The 23283-nt window shown below is 39.5% G+C and overlaps 2 protein-coding genes across 2 annotated transcripts in view; one reads left to right on the top strand and one right to left on the bottom strand.

Moving 5' to 3' along the window:
- KCNIP1 (potassium voltage-gated channel interacting protein 1) overlaps positions 1 to 23283 on the top strand; it is a 574190-nt gene that overhangs the window by 50448 nt on the left and 500459 nt on the right. The window lies entirely within an intron of this gene.
- Positions 36 to 6129, bottom strand: KCNMB1 (potassium calcium-activated channel subfamily M regulatory beta subunit 1). Its single transcript, XM_043987905.1, has 3 exons — positions 5996 to 6129; positions 3716 to 3887; positions 36 to 305 (listed from the first exon to the last, which is right to left on the bottom strand). Exons 1-3 carry the CDS (start codon positions 6127 to 6129, stop codon positions 36 to 38), a joined length of 576 nt encoding a protein of 191 aa, XP_043843840.1.

Raw genomic sequence — 23283 nt, forward strand, 5'->3', positions numbered from 1 at the left:
GGGGAGGGCCTGAGCTGTGAGGTGTTGATTGTGTCTTATCTCTGTGCTGCAAGCATGGAGAGGGACTGGTTGATTTTTACCATCATGATGATGAATATTCCCCCAGTTAGCATGAAGGTGGGCCAAAAGAGCCACTTGAACAGGGTCTGGGGAGTGTAGAGTCTCCTGAGCAGGACGCTCTTCTCACTCTCCTCAGGGTCTGAGTAGCAGGGGAAAGTCTGGTGCTCTTTGAATCTGCCCCGGATAGTTTCCACGTCCATCCTGGCTTTTTGGTAGTCCTCCAAGCTCTCAGGAATGTATGAACACTGTAGAAGAGAATGAGAAGAAACTATTATAGAAAGCAGCTGGGACAGAAAGGCTCCCACCAATTGTTCTCACTCTTGGGGGAGGGGACATTGTGTAGAAGGAGTCATAACCAGGAAAATAAGGAGTAGGACCACCACTGTGTCAGCTGAAGGAAGCCTTGTAGAGAAGGCACAGAGGATAATGAAGACTCAACCTATGTCCTGCCTTTCTCAATCCTTCCACTCCCAGTACTAGCCTCCTCATATTTCTGCTCTTGTAAATCCTCCATACCTTGTATTTATTTTCTACTTAGTTTTTATACATTTTTTCATGTATGCGTATGTATGAACATGTTGTTTCCTCCAATAGAACATAAGCTTCTTGAGGGCAGGGACTGTTTCAACTGGGGTCTTTGTATCCTCTGTGCCTAGCACGGTGCCTGGTACTTAGTAGGTGTTTAATAAATGCTTCTTGGGGCAGCTAGGTGGTACAGTGGATAGAGCACTAGCCCTGGAGTCAAGAGGACCTGAATTCAAATCCAACCTCAGACACTTGACTCTAGCTGTGTGACCCTGGGCAAATCACTTAACCCCAATTGCCTCACCAAAAAAAAAATAAAAAAAAATAATAAAATAAATAGATAGATAAACAGATAAGTAAATAAATGCTTCTTGAGTCTTCTTGTACAAAATGACTAATATGGAAATGTTTTACGTGAATGCATAGATAGGTATAACCTATATCTGATTGCTTACATCTCAGGGAGTGGGTAGGGATAGAATTTGGAACTCAAAACTTTAGAAAAATGTTTAAAAATTGTTTTAACATAGAACTGGGGAAAATATATTAAAATTTTAAAAAATAAATGCTTCTTAAAAAATAAATGCTTCTTGATTGATTAACTGAGGAGTCAGACTAGTTCACCATCTTTAGTTTTGCCTGAAAGTACCTGGGTTCATCCTGTTGGGTCTTGGAATTCAGAGCTATAACTAGGAATCATTGTACCTAGGCAAAATTTATTTAGGGGTTTGGGAAGAAGGAGCATTATGTTAATGGTAACATCGAGCACAGTCTGACCACAGGAGAGGTCACACTGAATCGGGAGGCTTTTTGTGCCCAATTCCCTATAAGCAAGCCTCAGTTTCCTGAACTGTAAAATGGAGATGACAATACCTTTACTAACTACCTCACAGGGTTGTAAGCCTTTAAATGGTATAGAAATGTGAACTTGTGTTATCATAAGTCAGCAAGTATTTATGAAGTCCCTACTCTTGTTAACTGCTGGAGACACATACAAGAGAAGCCAGGGTCCCTATACTATTTATAAAATAGGCAAGACATCCCTCCCTTTGAAATATTTATTTCTGTCTCTCTGTATCTCAGTGTCTCTCTGTTCCTTTCTCTGTGTGTCTATCTTTCAGTATCTATGTCTGTCTCTGTCTATTTGTTTTTCTATCTCTTCCTGTCTGCTTGTCTGTGTCTGTGTCTCTGCCTGTCTCTGTCAATCTCTCTCTGTTTCTTTCTGTCTTTCTCTCTGTGTCTCTCTCCCTTTCTTTCTTTCTCTGTCTTTGTCTTTCTGTTTCTGTCTTTTTTTCTCTCTCTTCATTTGTCTCTGTCTCTGTGTCTCTCCCTGTCTCTGTCTCTGTCTCTCTTTCTGTGTCTCTGTCTCTGTCTCTCTCTCCAGGGTGTTGTCAAGATGACAACATTTTTATATCTGTGCAAGAAAGGGGCTTAATAAATCTAAGGTGCCATTATGCCAAGAGACCTTAAGCTTGGGATCTACAGATCTACAAAAAAGTCCATGGGCATATTTAAAATTGTCTGTGAACTTGGCTAGGAAAAAATTACACCTTTACTTCAATATAATTGGTTTCCTCTGTAATCCTATGAATCTTATCTTATGCATGTCCATGGGCTTCACCAGACTGCTAAAGGGATCCATGACAGAAAAAAAGGTTAAGAATCCTTGCATACTATAATATATCCTTACCTAAAGTTACCCTGAGCCCTTTACAAGGCCATTGATCTTGTCCTATAAGGATTAGTGGTGAGGATTTTGTGTACCACGCAGATGCCCAGCATCTGCCAGTCCATGGAGCTCAGGAGTTCTGCGGGAAGTCAAACCTTATATGTGAAGCTCCCTTGGGAGATTCCTTCTGGCATTTCTTTGCACCTCATTGCATTAAAGTCTTAGCCCAAATCCAGGGGAGTCAAATTAACCAGTTGTTGAAATCACAATTACCAGTGGCATCCTGTTCACCATAGCCCCAGCCTCACCTTTAGCATTCATGGAGAGAATAGTGGGCCTCAAGAATCCCCAGCCCACATGTCCAGGGAACATGGGAAAAGGGCTTGGCCTGGAAGGTGGAAGGCTACCTCTCCTGTGCCTCTGCTCTTTGCTGCAGAACCCTCTTGGCTGGCACCCTGCCTCTCATGTTCCACAAATGAGTGAATGCAGAAAAGGCAACTGGACCAAATGGGCAGCTGTCTGGCAGAGGCAAACAGTGAGGGTGGGTTTATCGAATCACCCTATTTGCAACCTCCTATTAGAGCTGTAATTGGCCACTCTGCATGAATACGAGGTAGAGCAATGATCAGCTGGAGGCTGTAAATACTTCCTGTTGAGGGGCAGCCAGAGGTCTGCCTTGCCACAGAGCTGATAGCTTATTAAGAGAAAAGCATCTATGCCCGTTCTCACCTTCACTGCCAGACAGAATCTGGAATGATGCCTGCTTCTCGACCTCCCCCCAAGGTCAATTGATTAGAGCTATCTAGCAAATAAAGTGCAGAAGTAAATTGGTGTCCTTTTCCTCCCAGCACTTCTTCCCAACACACATGAGCGACACCAGCCACATCTCCTACTGGCCTAGTACTAATGGTTTCATGCCTTTGGCAGATGGGTTCGAGGATCTTTTGAAAACTAGGCAAGAGACAAAGGCTAACAGAGTGGGAATGGCAAGGCACAGAATCATGGAATTTTTCCATTCTTGTATAGGTTCCCAGAAAAAAGGAATACAAGCCAGGTCTATGGGCTCTCAGTCCAGGGCTTTCTATGTCTAGTTCTGAAGATTTTTGGTGGAGCTGAGCTATATCGAGTTTCCATCAGGGGTTCATAGATTTAGAATTCGAAGGGGTCTTGGCTGTCATCTCATCTAACTTTCTCCTTTTATAAATGAGGAAATTAAGGTCTAATTGGGTTGAATTACTTACCTAGGGTCACACAGGGTAGGAATCAAACTCAGGTTCCCTGACTCCAAAGCTAGCATTCTTTCCGCTCTCTAATGATTCCAAGAGTTGATTTTCTAGATGGCCGCTTTTTGCTTCCTGGCAGGCCCTTTGGTTTTTCTTGGAGATAAGATGGCACCTTTATCACCTGTTATGGTCCTCTATGTATCATATTTTCTAGACCCACTTCTTTCTTGCTCTTTACCTGACAGTTTTTTTCTTTTGTCTCCTCTGTGTGGTACAGAATGGCCCACTTCCCAATGGCAGACACGTTGACCCACAGACATGGGTACTGGGGCACCTTCTTGCCATCCAGCTTCTCATGGTCCCTTATGTCTGCTTCAATCAGGTGGCAGTTGGATACTTTGGTCCATACACTGGTAGAAACATATATGCACACAAGGACACAGGCAAAGATGAGAGTTGCGTCATACTTTGTTAGCCACTCACACTGCCCCAGGACTGGCTCCCTTAGTTTTTCCCAATGACCCCCAGCCACTTCTTGGTAGAATTAAACCGGACCTTCCAAGAATCCCCTGGTGGACCTGTGCCAAACCCTTTTCCTGTTCCTTGTAGGGTATCCTCTCGATTATAGAGAGAGGGGAAAAGCAGCTATAGATGCCATCCATTGACTGGTGTTTAGCAGAGAAGAGGAATCAAATTATCAAAGGGGGAAGGGGTCTTTTGAGATTATCTAGTCCAAGAGTGTCATTTTACAGATGAGGAAACTGAGGCCCAGACAGGGGTATATGGCTAAGTCAAAATCATAGCTAATTAATAGCAGAATCTGAAACATAACCTTGGGGCTCCATTCTGGGACAGCTCAAAGAATAGATGTCAGCTAAGATTCCCAGTCTAACTTGGTATACAGTAGTTGTCCTAGGGAGAATTCTAATTTCATTTAGAGTAAATTAAGATCTTGGGGCTCAGGATTTAGGTGAACTTCTGCCCTAGCCTTGATAATATTGGAGAAAGAAGAGACAGCTGTTTACTTCAAAGTCCCCTGATGCTGTTACTTAGTACTATCCAGAGCGTACAGATCACAGACGCCTGACCCAAACAGCATCAGGCACCATCTCACTTTCCTCAGTCCTTATATTGGAAAGGATGCTAGAAGAAGGCAAAAACACACAAGGTGACCAGGATGGTAACAGGATCTGGCCATCATGTAATTTGAGGCATAGTGGAGAGATGACTTGCAGGAAAGAAGACTGGGGTGGGGATACTGTCTCTGGCTGAGTCAGTGGGTGAAATTTAGAGAGAGGCAGATTTCAGCTCAATATGGAAGAACACAGCTATAGTTGTCTGCTAATAGAATGGTCCCATACAACAATAGTACTGTCCCCATCATGAGAAGTGTTCAGAGGTTGAATAAACATCTGTCAGGGTTATTAGAGGGGATTTCTGCGGAGTGTGCTGTTGGGAGGAAATCACCTCTAAGGTCCTTTTCAAATTTGAGGTGCTATGATCAAGGTCAGTTATCAGTGATCATTATAAACTCAATATTCTACCAGGACAGTTGACAAAAAATAGGACTGCTTTAATGCTTCCAGAGATAGCTAATTCCTTTTTAAAGTCAAAATTTTCTTTTCTTAAAAAAAAGATAGGGGCATCTAGATGACGCAGTGGATAGAGCACCGGCCCTGGATTCAGGAGGACCTGAGTTCAAATCCGGCCTCAGACACTTAACACTTACTAGCTATGTGACCTAGGCAAGTCACTTAACCCCAATTGCCTTACTAAAAAACAAAACAAAACAAAAAGATGAATGTAAAATAAAAAGTAATCAAAAAGAACATTTAACTAACAGGGGCCAAAAAAAGATAAAGCACCAGCCCTGGAATCAGAAGGACCTGGGTTCAAATCAGGCCTCAGACACTTGATGCTTACTATCTGGGCAAGTCACTTAACCCTCATTGTCTTGCACAAAAAAACAGCAAAAAGAAATGCCCAGAATAAGTTTGGGGCAATGTGGCACAGTGTAAAGATTTGAATCTGTATTTGAATCCTAATTTTTCTGCTTCCTACCTAATGACCTTAGGCAAGTTATTTAACCACTTTGGGGCTCAGTTTCCTCATTTGTAAAATGAGAGGGCTGAACTACATAGTCTCTGAGGTCCTTTCCATGTTTAATTCTGTGATTCTAAGAAGCACTCATATGATTCAATATAAAATATTTTGTTCCCGTTATTTTTTGTAGACAAACTCTCTCAGAACACCTATGGAAAGACTTGTAGAAGGAGAGAGCAGCAATGATTAGAGGTCCTAGATCCTACTTGATTGGTGTAGAGGGGTCGAAAGGGAAGGTTTATCATTAGCCCATTTGTTTGATGGTTCCTATGTTCCAGATAAACCTAATCCAATTTTATACCACCTTATACTAGTAGTCCCTTCTCTAATGGGTAGACAAGGGAGAAGAAAAACTTACAAGGCATATAGGTTCATAGACTATGGAGATGATGTCGGGGAAAGGGATATTGGGTACCTCCTGTGGTATAAAGGCAGGATGGTTGTCCCCAGGATGTAGTAGGTGATGGCAGAACACACCACCATGACTGCGCCCAGGCACAGGGCACGGGTCTCTCCTCGTATCTGTGCTGTCACCAGATTTTTTCCCATCTTGACTCTGAGAAACAGACCTGTCTGGCCACTCCTGGGGTTAGAGAGTCAAAGAAGGAAATCCTACATCAGCAACCTCAGCGATAGCATAACCTTTCTGCTGCTCAGGCAACTTTAAGACTATGTTATCTACAGCCTGCAATCTACTTAGGTATACAGAGAACTTCTATGCCCATGAAATAACAACTCCATGATTTCATACCTGGTTGATTAGAGGATTTAGAAGTGAAAGCGACTTTAGAAACCAGATAGCTCAACCATCTCATGTTCCAGATGAGGCAAGTAAGGTCCACAGAGATCAAGTGACTTGCCCAAGGCCATATGGTTAATAAGAGGAATTATGATCTAAACTAGACTGTATGGGTGTGTAAAGCACATAATGTTATAGATACACAAATATGCATAATATATATGTGTGTGAATCTATGTATATATACATATATGCATACATACACACAAAGATGCACACATCTATATATCTCTATCTCTATCTTTATATCTATCTATCTATATGAATTTTTAATCTATGGAAGCTCAAAACTGTACTAATACGTTTGGGGATACCTTGTGTATGTTTATGTATCTAGCATTTTTATAGCATTTTGAGGCTTACAAAGTACTTTGTAAATATTATCTCATTTTATTCTCAAAACAACCCTGGTAGGTAGGTGCTATTGTTATGCCCATTTTATAGATGAGAAGACTGAGGCTGACAGAGGTTAGTTGATTTGCTTGGGGTCACACAGCTAACCAGTATCTGAGGTCAAATTTGAACTTGGGTCTTCCTGACTTTGGATCCAGTGCTCTATCTACTGTGCCACCTAGCTTTCTCTACTGCAAATCCAGTCCTTTCTTTCGAACCATGGAGGAAAGAATGAATCCATTTACTCTCATTATGCCATTGCCATTGGCTAATTTATTAGATTAACTAGTTATTTCCATCCAGAAACCAGAGTCTTAATGGAATAGGACCCTGGATAAGTTAATTCTGACAGAGGAGAGGTATTTGGAAAAAGTCAACAAGCATGAACATGCGGCAGTGGGAGATCAGGGAAGGGCATCAGAGTTGGAGGGGGTGGGATAGCCAGGCAGCCAGGGATCAGCATGCATTTAATAGAGTGAAGGTGGAAAGAGTTCCTGAAGGGGAAAAGAGAAAGTTTGAAAAGGGAAATGGATTTTAATGTAAGATTTTAAAGACATTTAGCACTTCTGGGATTCTCTTCAGATAAGAGGAGTCTGTTAAACAGCAGGGATTGAACATATAGGAACAGCCTTCAAATATGAGCTCTGCTTCCCCAGTCTGGCTTCAGTGGCTCTACTGGGAAGGGGTGAAGGTCATTTAACTTCCCTGGGCCTCAGGCTCCCATTTATAAAATGAGAGGTGTGGTCTTGATATCTTAGCTATGTTGTTCATTTAATAGCAACTTGTCATGAGTGTGTAGTACAAAGATTCCTTGGAGCAGAGGACCTAGGTCTAAATACTACCTGCATGGCCATGGGCAGTCAGTCATTTAGCCTCTGTTGGCCTCTGACTCTCATCTGTCAAGTGAAGGGGTTGGGCTAGATGACCTCACTTCCAACTCTAAATCTGTGTTTCTGCAATTTAGGAAGCACTACGGGAGGTGATGAGAGAGAGACAATGAAAATGAAGGTGTCATCTTTGTCTTCATGGCATTTAGAACCTAATGGGGGTGATAGGATATATGTAACAAATACTCAGTACAATATAAAAGTGTACAATAACATGGAATACATAATAATAGGGGCAGCTAGGTGGCGCAGTGGATAGAGCACCGGCCCTGAAGTCAGGAGGACCTGAGTTCAAATCCAGCCTCAGACACTTAACACTTACTAGCTGTGTGACCCTAGGCAAGTCACTTAACCCCATTTGCCTCATCAAAAATAATAATAATAATAATAAATAAAAGAATACATAATAATAACATAAGCACAATATGCATGTGAGGTCAGAAAAAGATCATTTCTGGGTGGAGTGGCATGCATCAAAGAAGCCTTCCTGGAGGAGGTGGCATTTAAAAGACAGATAAGTTTCTCTTCTAGCATTTCTGTATGGGATAGGGATGGTGTACATTTATTCATAGCCAGAGAAATGAATAACAAGACTTCCTGGGGGCCCTGCCATCTCTAGGATGGATGCCCATCACTGTGATCTCCTATTTATATTGACCAGACTTGCTTTGTCAGGGTGGGGGTAGGGAGAAGGTGTTGTGTAAACATAAAGGCAGCAGGGGAAAGTCTCTGATTTCTCATACTACTATCTACCTGATACTCATTATTAATTCTCCTTCTGATTAATATGGGGTCTATCTTTTCTTCCTGGGGTGCCATTCTTTCTGAATTCTGGGGGAGCCTGGGCCCCAGCTCTGAAGGGTGGAACATTGAATGTTCTGAGACATTCTCCCCCCAAACCCCATATCATCCCCCAAATCCTGATGGCAAATGTGGTAATGATGGGTCCTAAGTAACTCGGCCATTGTGGCCCTGGGATAGATAAATGGCTCAGAGAGGGAATGTATTTGTTTTAACACTGTCCTCCCCACCCATCCACTTTTGATGCCTTCTACTAATCAATACTCTGCTACTCATTTCTGAAGTTTCTGCCTCCTACCCCAACAAATCCCCCCGAATATCCTGGGAGAAACTATTTTGGGAGACAGGCTTAGAAAGCTCTCTCCGAGAGGTACTCACAGTCTGTAGTGGCTCCTGAATTTGTCTTCACCTTCAAGAACAACTTCTTTTTGGAAGACCGGGTGGAGCCAGGAAGTTTTCCATTCCCCCACCCCCACGCCTGCCCCAAGGAAGCAGCCTGAGTTATAGCAGGAAGCTTTGTTTTACAGGGCTCCTCCAGCTGTGGCTGACCCTGTGCTCCCCATCCCTGGAACTGCCTCTGTGCCCATACATGGTAAGGTATGAGACCCAGCATCCCCCAGGGACATGGACTTCAGGAGAGCAGGTACCCACAGAGTGGAGACCAACTAATGCCCGTGTGTATTAAAAACAATTCTAAAGTCTGGGGGGGGGGATCCAAACTGATTTTTTTAAAAAAGGTTGGGGGGGGGTTAGAAAAAAGAAATTTAACTGTGCTGTTACATTCCTCTGGAGGGAAGAAGAGGGAATATGGGTGCTCAGTTCACTTTGAAATACATCCTCTTCTTCATTCATCTCTGGGACAAGATGGGGAGGAATTTCAGGGGAAAATTACAAGAACAGAATCTAGTATTTAGGGGCTGTTTAGAGGCACTGCCCTAGCAACCTGGAGCTGGGGGTCTGCCTGCAGGGATGCTCCCTGCCTACCGGGTAACAAACGTCACTAGAAGCAGAAATAGCCTCTAATGCCTCCTGGAGGTTCATGGACAGCTGTGACTAACCACAATCAATCAGCAAGTATTTATTAAGCACCTGCTATTTGTCAGGCACTGTACTAGGCACAGGGGATACAAGTACAAAGAATGAAACAATTCCTATTAAGCTGAATCTCAGATCCTATAAAAGTGCATTTGAGTTGGGATGGGGTGGGAGTGTGAAGATTGGTCAGTAAAAGTGAGGTATAGTAGAAAAATGTTATATTTAGAGTCAGGAAACTTGGGCAACCTCTCTGAGCATGAATTTCCTTATCTTTAAAATGTGTAGAGAAGAGGTTGAGCTTAATAATATTTGCATTATCTACCTCCTAAAGTTGTTATGAGGAATGTGTAGACTTTAACAGATGAGTTGGAGTGGTTAGCTGACATGATGTATGACAGATAAAAGACCAAAAGGCGTTTCAGACTAGAACATTAGAGAGAATGTAGTAAGATGGAATATGGTGGAGATGAATGTAAAGTCTTAGATTTGGGTTCAAAAAATCAGTTTCACAAGTAGAAGGTGGGAGAGGTGAGGTTAGCCACAAATGGTGGAGAGAGGAGGAAGAGTAGGCTTAAGCTCAATGGGAGTCAATTGTGTGATAGGGCAGCAAAAATACTTGATGTAAACAAGTTGCACTGAGACATAATGACCACTATGAGATGAAGAAGGAGTGAATGAAAATAGTTTCTGCATGCATCTAGGGCAGGGATTTTTCATCTTTTTTTTAAGTCATGGCTGATTGGTGAAACATGTGGACCATATAATAATGTTTTTAAATGAATAAAATAAGAAACATAGTGTTACAAAGGAAACCAAAGAGAAGTAAAAATAAAGATAGAGATAGGCATCTAGATGCTACAGTACATAGTGTACTGTGCCTGGAGTCAGGAAGACCTGAGTTCAAATCTGGTCTCAGACACTTACAAGCTGTGTGACCCTGGGCAAGTCACTTTTTTTTTTTGGGCAGGGCAATGAGGGTTAAGTGACTTGCCCGGGTCATACAGCTAGTAAGTGTCAAGTATCTGAGGCCAAATTTGAACTCAGGTCCTCCTGAATCCAGGGCTGGTGCTTTATCTACTGCGCCACCTAGCTGCCCCCTGGGCAAGTCACTTTACCCTGTTTGCCTCGTTTCATCTTCTGTAAAATGAGCTGCACAAGGAAATGGCAAACACTCCAGTATCTTTGCCAAGAAAACCCTAAGTGAGGTCACAAAGAATCAAACATAACTGAAATGACTGAACACACACACATACACACACAAATACAGAAAATTATGCAGCTATAAATACAGATATATCTTTTATGCAGTTAGCAGGACCTTGAGATCTTGCATTCTTTTCACTTTTTGGTCAGCTATATGACTACAAAGATGGCTGTTGTAGAATATCATGAAATTCTCTAAAAGATGTAACAGATGCAACTTTATTCAATGACCCCTGGATTAAGTTTGCCACAATTATTGGAGTATGTTTAGATAAAGATGAAATCTAAGACAGATATATTATAGAAGATGAGGTTCTCCAGATGCATGATATTGTAATAGCTGCATTATACCAACTGCAAATACTCTTAAATAATATCCATAATCATTCAAAAGAGTCCAGCCCAACTATCTTCCTGGGGGGTGGGGTGAGGAATCACACTGATGAAGAATACCTACTGTCCATTTTCTATGGAATATAATAAGAATATAGTAAGATGACGTGTTGTAGGGATAAATGTAAAGTTCTACAATCAGGTTAAAAAAATCAGCTTTTCATAAGTATAAGGTAGCAGAAGGGAGGCTAGCCAGCATTTCTTCTGAAAAAGAATAGTGGAAAGAGGATTAGTGGATTGTAAACTCAGTGAGACAATTATGTGTCCATAATGATATACAGTTAGATAGACAACCATTAGTACATATATATTGGACGGAATGAATGACTTCAATAAGATTTGTATTAAGCACTTAACTATATGCCAAGCATTTTACTTAGCACTGGAGAACAAATACAAATGACAGTGACTGGGGCCAAAGGAGAGTAAATTGATACGTCTCATCCAGGAACAATGGCAAAGCTGATTTGATCATGATTAATGGTTCTAGAACTCCAGTGGGGTGGGAGGAAGAAGTGACAGCCAAGGTGATTGGTGAGGAGGAAATACAGGTTAATGAGTGAAGTGAAACATGGTTGGGGCTTCCCTAAAATAGTGATGTGAAAGAAACAGTTACCAGAAAGGACAGCAGGTCCCCAGGGCGGATATTTCTCCAGGTTGGCAAAGTCATTTTAGATGGTCAAAAGGTAGAGAGAATCTGCATTGTTAATTGTAAACGAATAATCAGTTCAGCATGGAATTGAATAGAAAGAGGAAAAGAGGATGCATCTTCCTAAAACATAGACCCGTCCTTTAAATAACAGTAGCCTGGAGAGTGGCTAAACAAATTGTAGTACATAAATGTAATGGAATACCACTGTGCTGTAAGAAATGATGTGTGTAATGAATACAGAAATGCATGGAAAGTTCTATATGAATGGATGCAGAGAGAAGTAAGAAGAGATAAGTAACAGCATACACAATAATGATAACAATGTAAATGGAAAGAAAAATGACACACCAAAAATTTGAAAGCAAATGTAACAAAATAATAAAGATCAAACGGGACTTAAATGAAGAGATATGGGACAACACTACGCACCTCCCCTTTCATGGAGGTAGGGAGTCCATAGGTGTTATACAATGCATAATTTTTCTAACTTTTTCACTGTATCCATCTATTGTGCTGATCCTTCCCCCTCTCTAAAAAATGCAAGAGAGAGAGGGAAAGAGAGACACAGAGACAGAGGGACACAGAGAGACAGAGACACAAAGAGAGAGACAGAGGAGACAGAGAGACGGAAAGGGAGGGAGGGAAGGAGAGAGAGAGAGAGAGAGAGAGAGAGAGAGAGAGGAGAGAATGAACATCTGGAGTACTGAGTTCAGTTCAGTAATAGTATTTTGAAAAATAGTATTTCATGGTAATGTTTTACATAATTACACATGTATAACCTATATCTGATTGCTTATTGCCCCAGGGAGGAGGAAGGGAAGGGATAGACTTTTGGAACTCAAACACTTTAAATAGAATGTTTATTATCAACAAAAGAAGAGGAAATTTAAAAAATAGTATTTCATTTCAAGCCTCCACATTATATGAAAGGTATTGAAGGACATTCAGAGAAGGTTGGCCGACATGATAGAAGGCTGAAGCATCAGGTATATTAGTGACTGAAGGAACTGAAGGAGTGTAATCTGGGCAAGAGGAAGGTGACATAATAGTTCTGTTTGAGCATTTGAAGGACTGTCAGGCAAGTCTAATTATTTCATGACTATAAAACATTTTTAGGCTTTACTCTTTGGATTTTGCCACTAAGCATCAGTTTGCCTTCTCGCTCCACCCCTGGAGTCTGCTTCTGTCACTGGTGAGTTTCTCTCAGATGCTCTGTTCTGATGACGGTCCCAACCCAGCCATGCTTCACTCTGGACTTCATGGCCATGCCTGGCTTGGGTACCTCCCTCTCTTCCCTCTCCTTTTCAGCTCCCTCTTCTGTATCATCTTCCCTTATTAGAATATAAGTTCCTTAATGGCAGGGAATGGCTTTCATTGTGCCTGGATTTGTATGTGGTACTTAGCACCTGGCCTAGCACACAGTAATCATTTAATAAATGCTTGTTGACTTTCTAGGAAGGTTGGTTGAAGAAGTCCTGGTAGTTTCCTTTCCTAACCCCTCTCACTAGAAATCCTGGAGATCCTGGTGCTTTTGCTTTGGCCTCCTGAGATGGCTTAGCAGGGAGCCAGAGACCACGTGGTATCTTGGCTTAATGAGCCAAGTCGTTCCTCCAACCTCTTCAGAGTCAGCGAGCTGTGAAATGAGAGCAGTTGTTAAGGTCTCCCGGACACGCTCTACAGTGATTTATTCCTGCCCCCTCTCTTTCTTAATTGAAACATATTAATAGGAGACAAAATTGCCTATTTGTTGGACATCACTGTAAAAAGGGAAAGCTGTTTTCAGTCCATCCTTGGCTGTTGCAATTAGTTTGTCAAGCTCACCTCCTGTATGAGACCAGCTGTGCACATTGGGATTGCTGCTTGCTGATCTGGGGTATGAACTTGAATAAAGATGTCATAGATCTGGAAAAGATCCCAAGAAGGCCTGCTACATGAAGACCCACTGAAATAACACAAAGGATGGGGAAGACACCAAGGTTGCCTTCCAGCTGTTTAGGAATGAGAGGAGTGTGTGTGTGTGGGGGGGGGGTGGCTGAGAGGAGGGGAGAAGAAGTAGGGAGGTATGTGGCTAATGAGTCATCTAGGATGTCATTCTCCTACTTTGTCTGGAGTCCAGTTTGTACCTGGGACTTTCCAGATACCTTCTCAATCCTTATACCTTCCAACCTATTCATGGAAATTGAAGCCTCTGGAAAGTGGTCTGTGGTACAGCTAGGACTGGCCCTTAATAAAGCTGGTACAAAGTGTATTTTATGATACTTTTTATATGTTCAGAGATACACGTATTTATTTCTCAGATTCAGACACAGTGGTAACCATCTTCCGCATCTGGCTGGCTAGTTAGGGCTGCTGCAGCAGCAAAAATAAAATAAAATAAATTAGTAAACAAAACACAAACACTTTTCAAAATGATAATCTCAGAGACTTAATCAATCAACAAACATTTAGTAGGCACTTATGTATCAGACACTGTGCTAAGTACTGGGGATTCAAGATATTTTGTATCCCCCATTAGAACATCATTCTTTCAAGGTGGGCACTAAAAACACCACACAGTTTCCTGAAGTTAATCCAGCCTTCTCTCCTCCTTATCAATTCTGACCCACCTTATCACCTATTCATGTGTCTGCCCAATATATCTCCACTGATAAACCAATTCTGTGAACTGTCTAGTGCATTACTATGATATATAATATTTCATGCCTTTTCAAAAAAAGTTACCTTATTGACCTAGGATCACCTAGAATCATTGGAGGGATGGGCACTGGATCTGGAATACATTGGTAAAGGGAAATTACAGGTGAAGAAACTCTTTTTATCAGTGCAGATCTTCACTTTCTCTTCAACTGACAGTCTTAGAGTTGCTTAGTACATTGAAAGATTCCTAGAGATGCTTAGTGTCACACTGCCAGGGCATGTCAGAGGTGAGATTTAAACCCAGGTAGCCTTGGTTTTGAACTCGCTATCTATGTGTGTATGTGTTTGTGTGTGTGTATATATACATATATATATGTGTGTGTGTGTGCATGTGTGTGTGTGAATTTATATGTATGCATAGAGAGAGACAATTATGAAGAAGCTAGGATATTGAATGTCAGAGCCAGAAGGGACCACATGCATCTGCTAATCCCAACTCATTCATTTCTGACATCAAACAATCGGCAGGACCAAAATTAGAATCCAGGCCTTCTGACCAATGTTCTTTCCACTCCATCACCCCTACAATTTAAATTGTTCTTTTCCCTAAGCAGATTCACTTGTACTTGATACATTTAAGCTCATAGGACAACTTATTTTTCTGGAGGCCACTACTCTGGAAGGATCCCAAATAGAGATGTTCATCGTTCTACCAACCATTGTTCCCTCAGGGTGTCGCCAGAAGTTACATTCTGCAAGGAATTTTAAAATATGTGCAACAGCAAAGAGAGGCTTTTAAAAATTCCTTTTGTTACACATTAATGAAAATGTGTGTTTGTCATCCATAAATAATAAGATTGATTTTATATTGCTGGGAGGGCTGAATTGACTTTCAGGATAAAACTCCATTATTTGCTTCACTAGCCACTTCTCTGGGAGTTAACAAGATTGCTTTGAACTCTGCCTTCACCACGGGGTGGGGGGGGATTAATCACCCACAGTGAGGCATTCTCTCAATGGAGGGCTGTGGGGACCTCCCCAATAAGGGCACAAGGAGGGAAGATGCCAGACAAATGGCAGGGAGAGGAGGAGCTTCCTTTTCTTATAAAGGGAAATGTGGCAAGCTTTGGGCTGTAATTGTTTGAGTTCAAATCAGAGCCATTACTATAAATTATTGCACCAGGAGGATGTACCACAAGCCACTCCTAAGGCCTTGGGCATGGCGCATACCTTCAAGTGGGAAAGGGAACACTGGCCTTATCGAGGTGAGAAAGAGATTCCAGGACACCAGAGTGAAGCCACTTTAGGGAGTCAGTTCCATAGGATAAAGCAAGGAATTGTGGGGGAGAGGGCCATGCCAACCAACCATATTAAGTAATAATTATTACTAACCATATGCTAATTTCTGTTGTTTCTATACACCTAAAGGACTGCAAGTGATGTTAGCACCCTGTAAATTTGGCACCCTGGGACAAAGCCCTATTCATCCCATCCTAATTAAAGGTCTAATTAAGTTTCAAAGGGTGGAAATCTTTGCATCTTCTTGTCTGGCCTTGGAGAATCTATAAGAATTCCTGTTGGAAACGTGTCTCTATCACCAAGCCAGCTCTATCCTATAATTATTTCTCCAACCGAGTGGCTCAAGGTAGAGAAAAGAGATGGCAGGAAGAGGATTACCTTTCTGTACGCCAGCTTGTATTAAGACTCAACTAAGATATATTTTAAGATTAGTCATCTGCATGCTTATGCTATACCAACGGGAGGACGATACAGGTCAGAGTCCTATAAACTTTGCTTAGGAGCCTAGTACAATAAGCACACATGCATTCTGGTCCTAAGTCATCGCTATCCAATAGCATTTACTGATCACTTAATTATTATTATTCTAGGCCCTGGACAAATTCAGAAGCAAACTGCTTCCCTTCAAATTAGATTTGTAACCTCCCTTCTCCATTGCTTTGTATATCTTTTGATTTAATTTTCTAAATACATGTTGTTTCCTGCCCATAAAATGTAAACTCCCTGAGGTCAGGGACTCTTTCGATCTTGTCTTTGTATTCCTAGTATCCAGCATGGTGCCTGGTACCTTGTAGGTCCTTAATAAGATTTGATGAATCATATTGAATTTAGCTTGGTAGCACGAGTGAAGAAAGAAGAACTTTATCAAGCCCTAGCTCTGTCAGCAATTTACTGAGTGATGAGTTATTTCATGTCTCCTTATCTCTGGCTAGAAGGCCAGCTCCCTGGGGTCTTAAACAAGCAATGCACCACCTGAGGCTAGAGATACCCCCTGAATCTTCCTGGAAACACATAAATGTGTGCAGCTTTGCCATATGCTCCTGCTAAAAGGTCATAAGGATCAGTTTCTGGTGGCAGGGCAAAGGGGCGTGTTTCTGATCCCCAACACACAAAACCCATTGTATTCTCAAGCTTTCTCTGGAAGAGAAGAGAAAGTTGGGGAAAAGGCTCTGAATTCTCTAGGAAAATTCCTTTTATAGGCCAGTGAAAAGAGGTGACTCCCCTAAGAAAAATTCATCTTCTCCAAAGGCCAAGACAACTAAGATATCTTGAAGATAGAGTGGAATCCATCTTTCAAAAGTTGTCAAGAAGTGTCTCCAAACTTATTTAGTGGGGTGCCCCAGGTACTGAGACTTAATAAGGAAATTTATTTGGTCTTCTCAACAAGATGTCAGTGGGCTTATCCATTATCTGTAATAGGGATCCTTTATTTGGAGTCCATGGATGGATTACAGGGTATCCATAAACTTGGATGAGAAAAAAAAAATTGCATTATAATTTTCACTAACCTTTAGCTAAAAGTTGGTATTTCTTTTAACAATTTAAAAACATCCCCCTGAGAAGGTACCTTAGGTTTCAACAGATTGTCAGAGGGGACCATTAATCAATAGACATTTATTAAATGCCTATGTGCCAAGTGCTGGGGATACAAAAAAGAGGTAAATGACAATGCCTGCCCTCAAGGAGCTTACAATCTAATGGAAACAAAAAAAGGATAAGAACGCCCACTCTATAAGGCAATTAAAAACCTCCGAGGAAAGGCCCTTGCCCTATGAGCTAATGAAATCCTATATGACAACCAAGCATAAATAGTGTATTAAGGATGGGAACTGCACCTCTGATTTCATTGTTAGAGGCAACTCCTGGTCAGGTACCACTTTCTACCAGTGAAGGTAGGTACCTTTTCTGTAGCTTAATAGTCTTAGTTGCATAGAGCAATGAGAGATTCAGTGACTTGTCCAGTTCACAAAGCCAGCATGACAACAGTTCTTACCGGTTGTGAGGCTAGCTCTCTATCTACTACGCCATGCTCTCTCCCAGTGGATATGGATGGGAAACACAAATCTAATGTGGACAATACAAGAATCTGGCCCTTGTCCCAAGTTCCTTCATCACCAATGGCCTTTCCTAACTGTTAATAGGTCAATGAAGAAATATTGAGAGAAAAAGCAGGCATCATTTACCATTCATTTTCTGAAATAACACATGATTATCTAGAACTCTGTTCTTTGCTCTTGGTTGTTTTTCTGCCTAACTTGGGGTTTTGGTTTCTTTCTCTGATCAGATAACCAACACCTCCCCACCAGAACTAAAACTAGCAACATTTTACACCTAGGAAAGCATAAAATACACCAAAGGAAAGAAGCAAAAATATTTTTTTCAAAACAACTTTTGAAACTAGAATACTACAGTAATGACATTGTCAGGATTTAAGGCAGGATCCCAGTACCTGAAGGACTCCTAGAGTCCTCACTCTCAGGCCTGAGAGGACCCCACTAGGGGTATGAAGAAAGTAGGTCAGTTGGTAGTTTCCTGTCTTTACCAATTCTGCTTACTCATGAAGTACTAAATTTTGTTTTTTTCTCTGCTCTTAAAGGACGGAAAGTGTTTTCAGTACTCTCTTAATTTGGCACCCTGAGACAAAGCTCCATTTGCTTTACCTTGGTTGTTATAACTGTTCCCTTCTTTCTCAAATCAGCAAAATCTCATTTTTTTTCTTTTCTTCTGCCATTTCCCTATAAATACTTATACCTACTGTTGACTTCATAAAACTAAAAAGCTTTTGCACAAACAAAATCATTGAAGACAGCATCTATGAAGAAAATAGAATAGGAAAAATGTTTGCATCACATATCACTGAAAAAATTCTAAAAATCCAAAATGTACAAGTAATTATATATTAAGAAATGCAAATTAAAACAACTCTAATGTTTTACCTAACACCAGACAGAGTAGTAAAGATCAAAAAAGACAGGAGCATTCAACATTGGAGTAGCTGTGGAAAAACAGGTCTAATGATGATTATTAAGAATGATTAATCAAATGATTCAAGCATTCTGGATTTCAATGTGAAATTATCCAATTAAAGTAACAAAGTTCTCCATACCTTTCACCTATTTGTCCCTTCTTTGAGTCTCAAAGAAGTCAAAGACAGAAAAGAACTTCTAAATACCTCATTATTCATAATAGCACACAATAAGAGTAAAGCATTATAAATAAAGTGGGTGCCTATTGACCAAAGAATGTCTGAAAATCCATGTTATATGAACAAAACCAAACATTATTGAGAAGTAATAATAAATAAGGGAATTCAGAGAAATGGAAAGATTTGTATGAACTGAAAGAGAGAAGAATAAGAAGAACCAAGTATATAATATATATAAGTGATACAATATAAATTAAATGCTCATTAGAAAGAAACAAAATGGAGTACTTGGAGAACCAATGAAAGTCCTGGAGAATAGAAGAAAAAACATAACTTCCTCTTCATAGCAAAGAGTTGAGAGACGACCAGGAGAAAATAATGTATTCATTATCATGTGTAATTATTAAATCAGATGTTTAATTTTTTCTTTGTCACAAGAGAGTTCAATGTGAAAGGGGAATTAAAATTATTGAGATACAAACACAAAAGCATCCATAAAACATATTAATTTCACTTTTATTTAAACTGGGACTTTTCCCTCTTTCTTTAACTTCCTTGAGGTATATGCCTCGCTCCTGCATTGAGTATATACAGAGTATATACAGTTTTGGTGACTTCCCAAATATTACACTAACCTGTCTTTCAGAACGGTTTGATCAAACCACAGTTCTACTATGTTAGTATGAGAATCTTCTCACAGTCCCTCTTATATTTGCCATTTTTTTTGGTCATCTTTGCCAATCATCCTAATGGATTTGATGTAAACCCTAGAAATTATGAATATTCTCTCATTATATTTTTGATAGTCAATATACCTTTTTTTTGAAATTAACTATTCACATTTGTTTTTTGATGTTTAGTTTTTTCAGTTGTGTTCACCTCTCCAGAGACACTAGAGTGATTTGCCATTTCCTTCTCCAGTTACAGATGAGGAAACTGAGGCAAACAGGGGTAAGTGACTTGCCTAGGGTCACACAGCTAGTGTCTGAAGCCAGATTTGACCTCGGATCTTTCTGACTCCATGCTTAGCACTCTATCCACCTTGCCACCTAGCTGCCTCAATTTCTATTTGACTACATATCAATTGTGTTTTTCTTTAACCGGTGGTTCTTATTCTTATATATTGGTATCAATCTTCCATATACCTTGGGTATGAAACCTTTATCAGATAAATTTGCTGTAAAGATTTACCCCCCCCCCCATTTTATTCTCTTATGTGACTAACTGCATTAGTTCTATTTATGTTTTAAAAAGTTTAATTTTACACAATAAAATTGTCCATTTTACTTTCTATGATTATCTCTATCATTTATTTTGTTAAGACTTCCCCTCCCCCACTAACCATAGCTGTGCAACATATTTGCTTCTGATTTGAAATGTGACCTCTTTTTATATATATCCTGTAATGAGATATATCACTAAATCAATCAAACAATAATAATTTATTAAGTGCCTACTATATGACAGATCCTGAGAATTCAAAGACACAAGTCAAACAACTGTTGATCTAAAATTCCTTCTCCTGCCTCCAAATTACTTTCTTGGGCTTTCCAAAGTCTTTTTGAAGAGAGAATCCTAAACTGATAATTGGGGTCTTTGGAATTATTCAGCACTAGGTTACTATGTTTTATTGTTCTAGGTCTTGCTTATCTAGTCTGTTCTAGTAATCCACTTTTTGAATTTTTGTTACCAATACCAAATAATATTTTTATAATTATAATTTGGAATTATGTGGAAAAAAGTGACTAAAACCTCAATGCCTTTTGACCCAGAGATTTGCTAGGCATATGCTAAACACTCCAGAGTGGTCAAAAACAGAAATAAAGTTCCGTGCTACCAAAATATTCATAGTATTATATTTTATGGTAGTAAAGAACTAGAAATAAGATAAACATCAATTGGAGAATGGTTAAACAAGTTGTAGCACATGAATGTGATAAAATATCATTAAATTATAAGAAACAATGAATATGAAAAATCCAGATTAGCATGAAAAGAACCGATGGAGAGTAAAGTAAGTGGAGTTAGAAAATCAATATGCACAGTCATGAGGACAATGGAATTGAGAAGAATAAAAAAACAAAACTAAAATACATGTAAGTTTGGTCCTGAAGAAAGGTTGAGAAAATGCACCTACCTCTCTTCATTGCAGAGGTAGGGGGCAATAGATAGGGAATACTGCATATATTAATAGAGATGGTTAGAATTTTTGCTGTTTTTTAAACTATCTTTTAAAAAGTTTTATTTTAATCTCCATCAGTTCTTTTCATGCTAATCTGGATTTTTCATATTCATTGTTTCTTATAATTTATCTTATTTCTAGTTCTTTACTACCATAGAATATACTACTATGAATATTTTGGTAGCATGGAACTTTATTTCTGTTTTTGACCATTCTGGAGTGTTTAGCATATGCCTAGCAAATCTCTGAGTCAAAAGGCATTGAGGCAGGCAGCTAGATGGCGCAGTGGTTAAAGCACCAGCCCTGGATTCAGGAGTACCTGAGTTCAAATCCGGCCTCAGACACTTGACACTTACTAGCTGTGTGACCATGGGCAAGTCACCTAACCTCCATTGCCTAAAAAAAAAAAAAAGGCATTGAGGTTTTTAGTCACTTTTTTCCACATAATTCCAAAATGTTTTAATGTGGTAATTAATTATGGAGATGTGCACTGTCCAGTCCAGAAAAACTGAAAATACAGTGTATTACTGCACCATTTCATTTATTTGCTTATATGGTGTTTTGAAATTGTAATCATACAAAGGAGCTAGGTGGTACAGTTAATACAATGTGAGGCGTCAAATCAGGAAGATATGAGGTTGAATGCTGCTACAGATCCTTTTAATCTGTGTGACCTTGGGCAAGTAACTTAACCTTTTTACTCTTGTTTCTTTATCTGTAAAAGAGAGTTAAGAATGACATGTATCTCCCAGCGCTGTTGTGAAAATAAAATGAGAATACTTATTTAAAAAATTTGTAAATATTTTACACACTTAAAGCACAATATAAATACTGTGATGGTGATGATGATGATGTCCTTAGTACATCTTAGTAGGTTGACTCCCAGATATTTTATACTTTTTGTAGTTATTTGTAAAATAATTTTTTATGTCCTCCTGCTCTTTGTTAGTAATGTTCAGACATGGGGTAAAACACTGGCCCTGGATTCAGGAGGACCTGAATTCAAATCCAGCCCCACACACTTGACACTTACTAAGTGTGTGACCCTGGGCAAGTCACTTAACCCTCATTGCCCCGCCAAAAAAAGGAAAAAGAAGAAGTGACTGTGATTGTATATATTTGTTTTACACCCAGCCACTCTACTGAAGTTATCAATTGTTTCAATTAATTTTTTCTTGAATCTCTAGGATTTTCTAAGAAAATTATCGTATCCTTTCCACATGGAGGCAATTTTGCCTCTTCTTTTTTCTCTGCTTATTTCCTAAATTTCTATTTCCCATAATTAACATTTCTAGAAATACATCAAATAGTAACTAGGACAATAAACACCTTTGCTTTACGCTGAGCTTATTATAAGGACTTCTATCATTTAACCATTACAAAAAATTATATTCTTGATTTAGAAACATACTATTTGTCATATTAAGGAAAGGATCATTTATTCTTATTCTTTTAATGTTGCAACATAAATTAGTACTATAGCTTGTCAAAGACATTTTGTGTATTTATTTATATAGTCGAGTGGCTTTTTATTGTTTTGTTATTCATTTGGTTTATTATCCTTATAACTTTCTTAATGTTGAACCATCCCTAAATTTTAGGTATAAATCTTAGCTAATAATTCATTCAATATTTTGACATCAATAGTCATTAATGATATTGGTCTTGGTATACATACATCAGGGAAATTTAGGTAGTAAAAGAAGATGTACTGGTCATAATAAGTGGTAGAAAATACTGTTGCACTAACAATCACAAAATATTAAAAGAATCGGAGCAGGGAATAGAAATTCTATGGAGCAATTATAGTAAGAAAAATGGACAAGAATTAAACAGATTTTAAAGGAAGAGATGTATTGTGTTCTGTATCAGACCCAAATTGATGAGGCCAAAGATCTATCAGAATAGTGAATTAAATATTAAACCAGTTATTGTAGATAATAAAATGAATTAGGTTGTTTATGTTGTACTATTTGGAAAAGATAAGTGATAAGGCACCACTGAGGATTAAGAAATAAGTTTCCTTATGGGTGCTACCAGTTAGCAGCATGTTACTTCTTTATTACAGCAAATACCCATATGAGGAGCATGAATAGAAATTTAGCCTACTTACATAGTTCCTGAATGTCCTGATTTCTCTACTCCATTTGGCCATTAATAATTATACTTCCAATACTTCAATCTTGTAGGATTTTAAGATTAAACCATATTGCAAAGAGTGAGCTAAGTGCTATTTTCATAATCTCTTTCAAACTATGGAGAAGTATAACCCTTTAT

This window comes from Dromiciops gliroides, chromosome 2 (assembly GCF_019393635.1).
Source record: "Dromiciops gliroides isolate mDroGli1 chromosome 2, mDroGli1.pri, whole genome shotgun sequence".
NCBI lineage: Eukaryota > Metazoa > Chordata > Mammalia > Microbiotheria > Microbiotheriidae > Dromiciops > Dromiciops gliroides.

What these genes read in the sequence shown, in the direction of transcription:
- KCNMB1 (XM_043987905.1), bottom strand. Translation starts at nt 6,129, where the DNA reads ATGGGAAAAAATCTGGTGACAGCACAGATACGAGGAGAGACCCGTGCC. An exon ending in CTGCCTTTATACCACAGGAG is followed by an intron (nt 3,888 to 5,995) that starts GTACCCAATATC and finishes TGTTTCTACCAG; the next exon opens with TGTATGGACCAAAGTATCCA. An exon ending in CAAAAGAAAAAAACTGTCAG is followed by an intron (nt 306 to 3,715) that starts GTAAAGAGCAAG and finishes TCTCTTCTACAG; the next exon opens with TGTTCATACATTCCTGAGAG.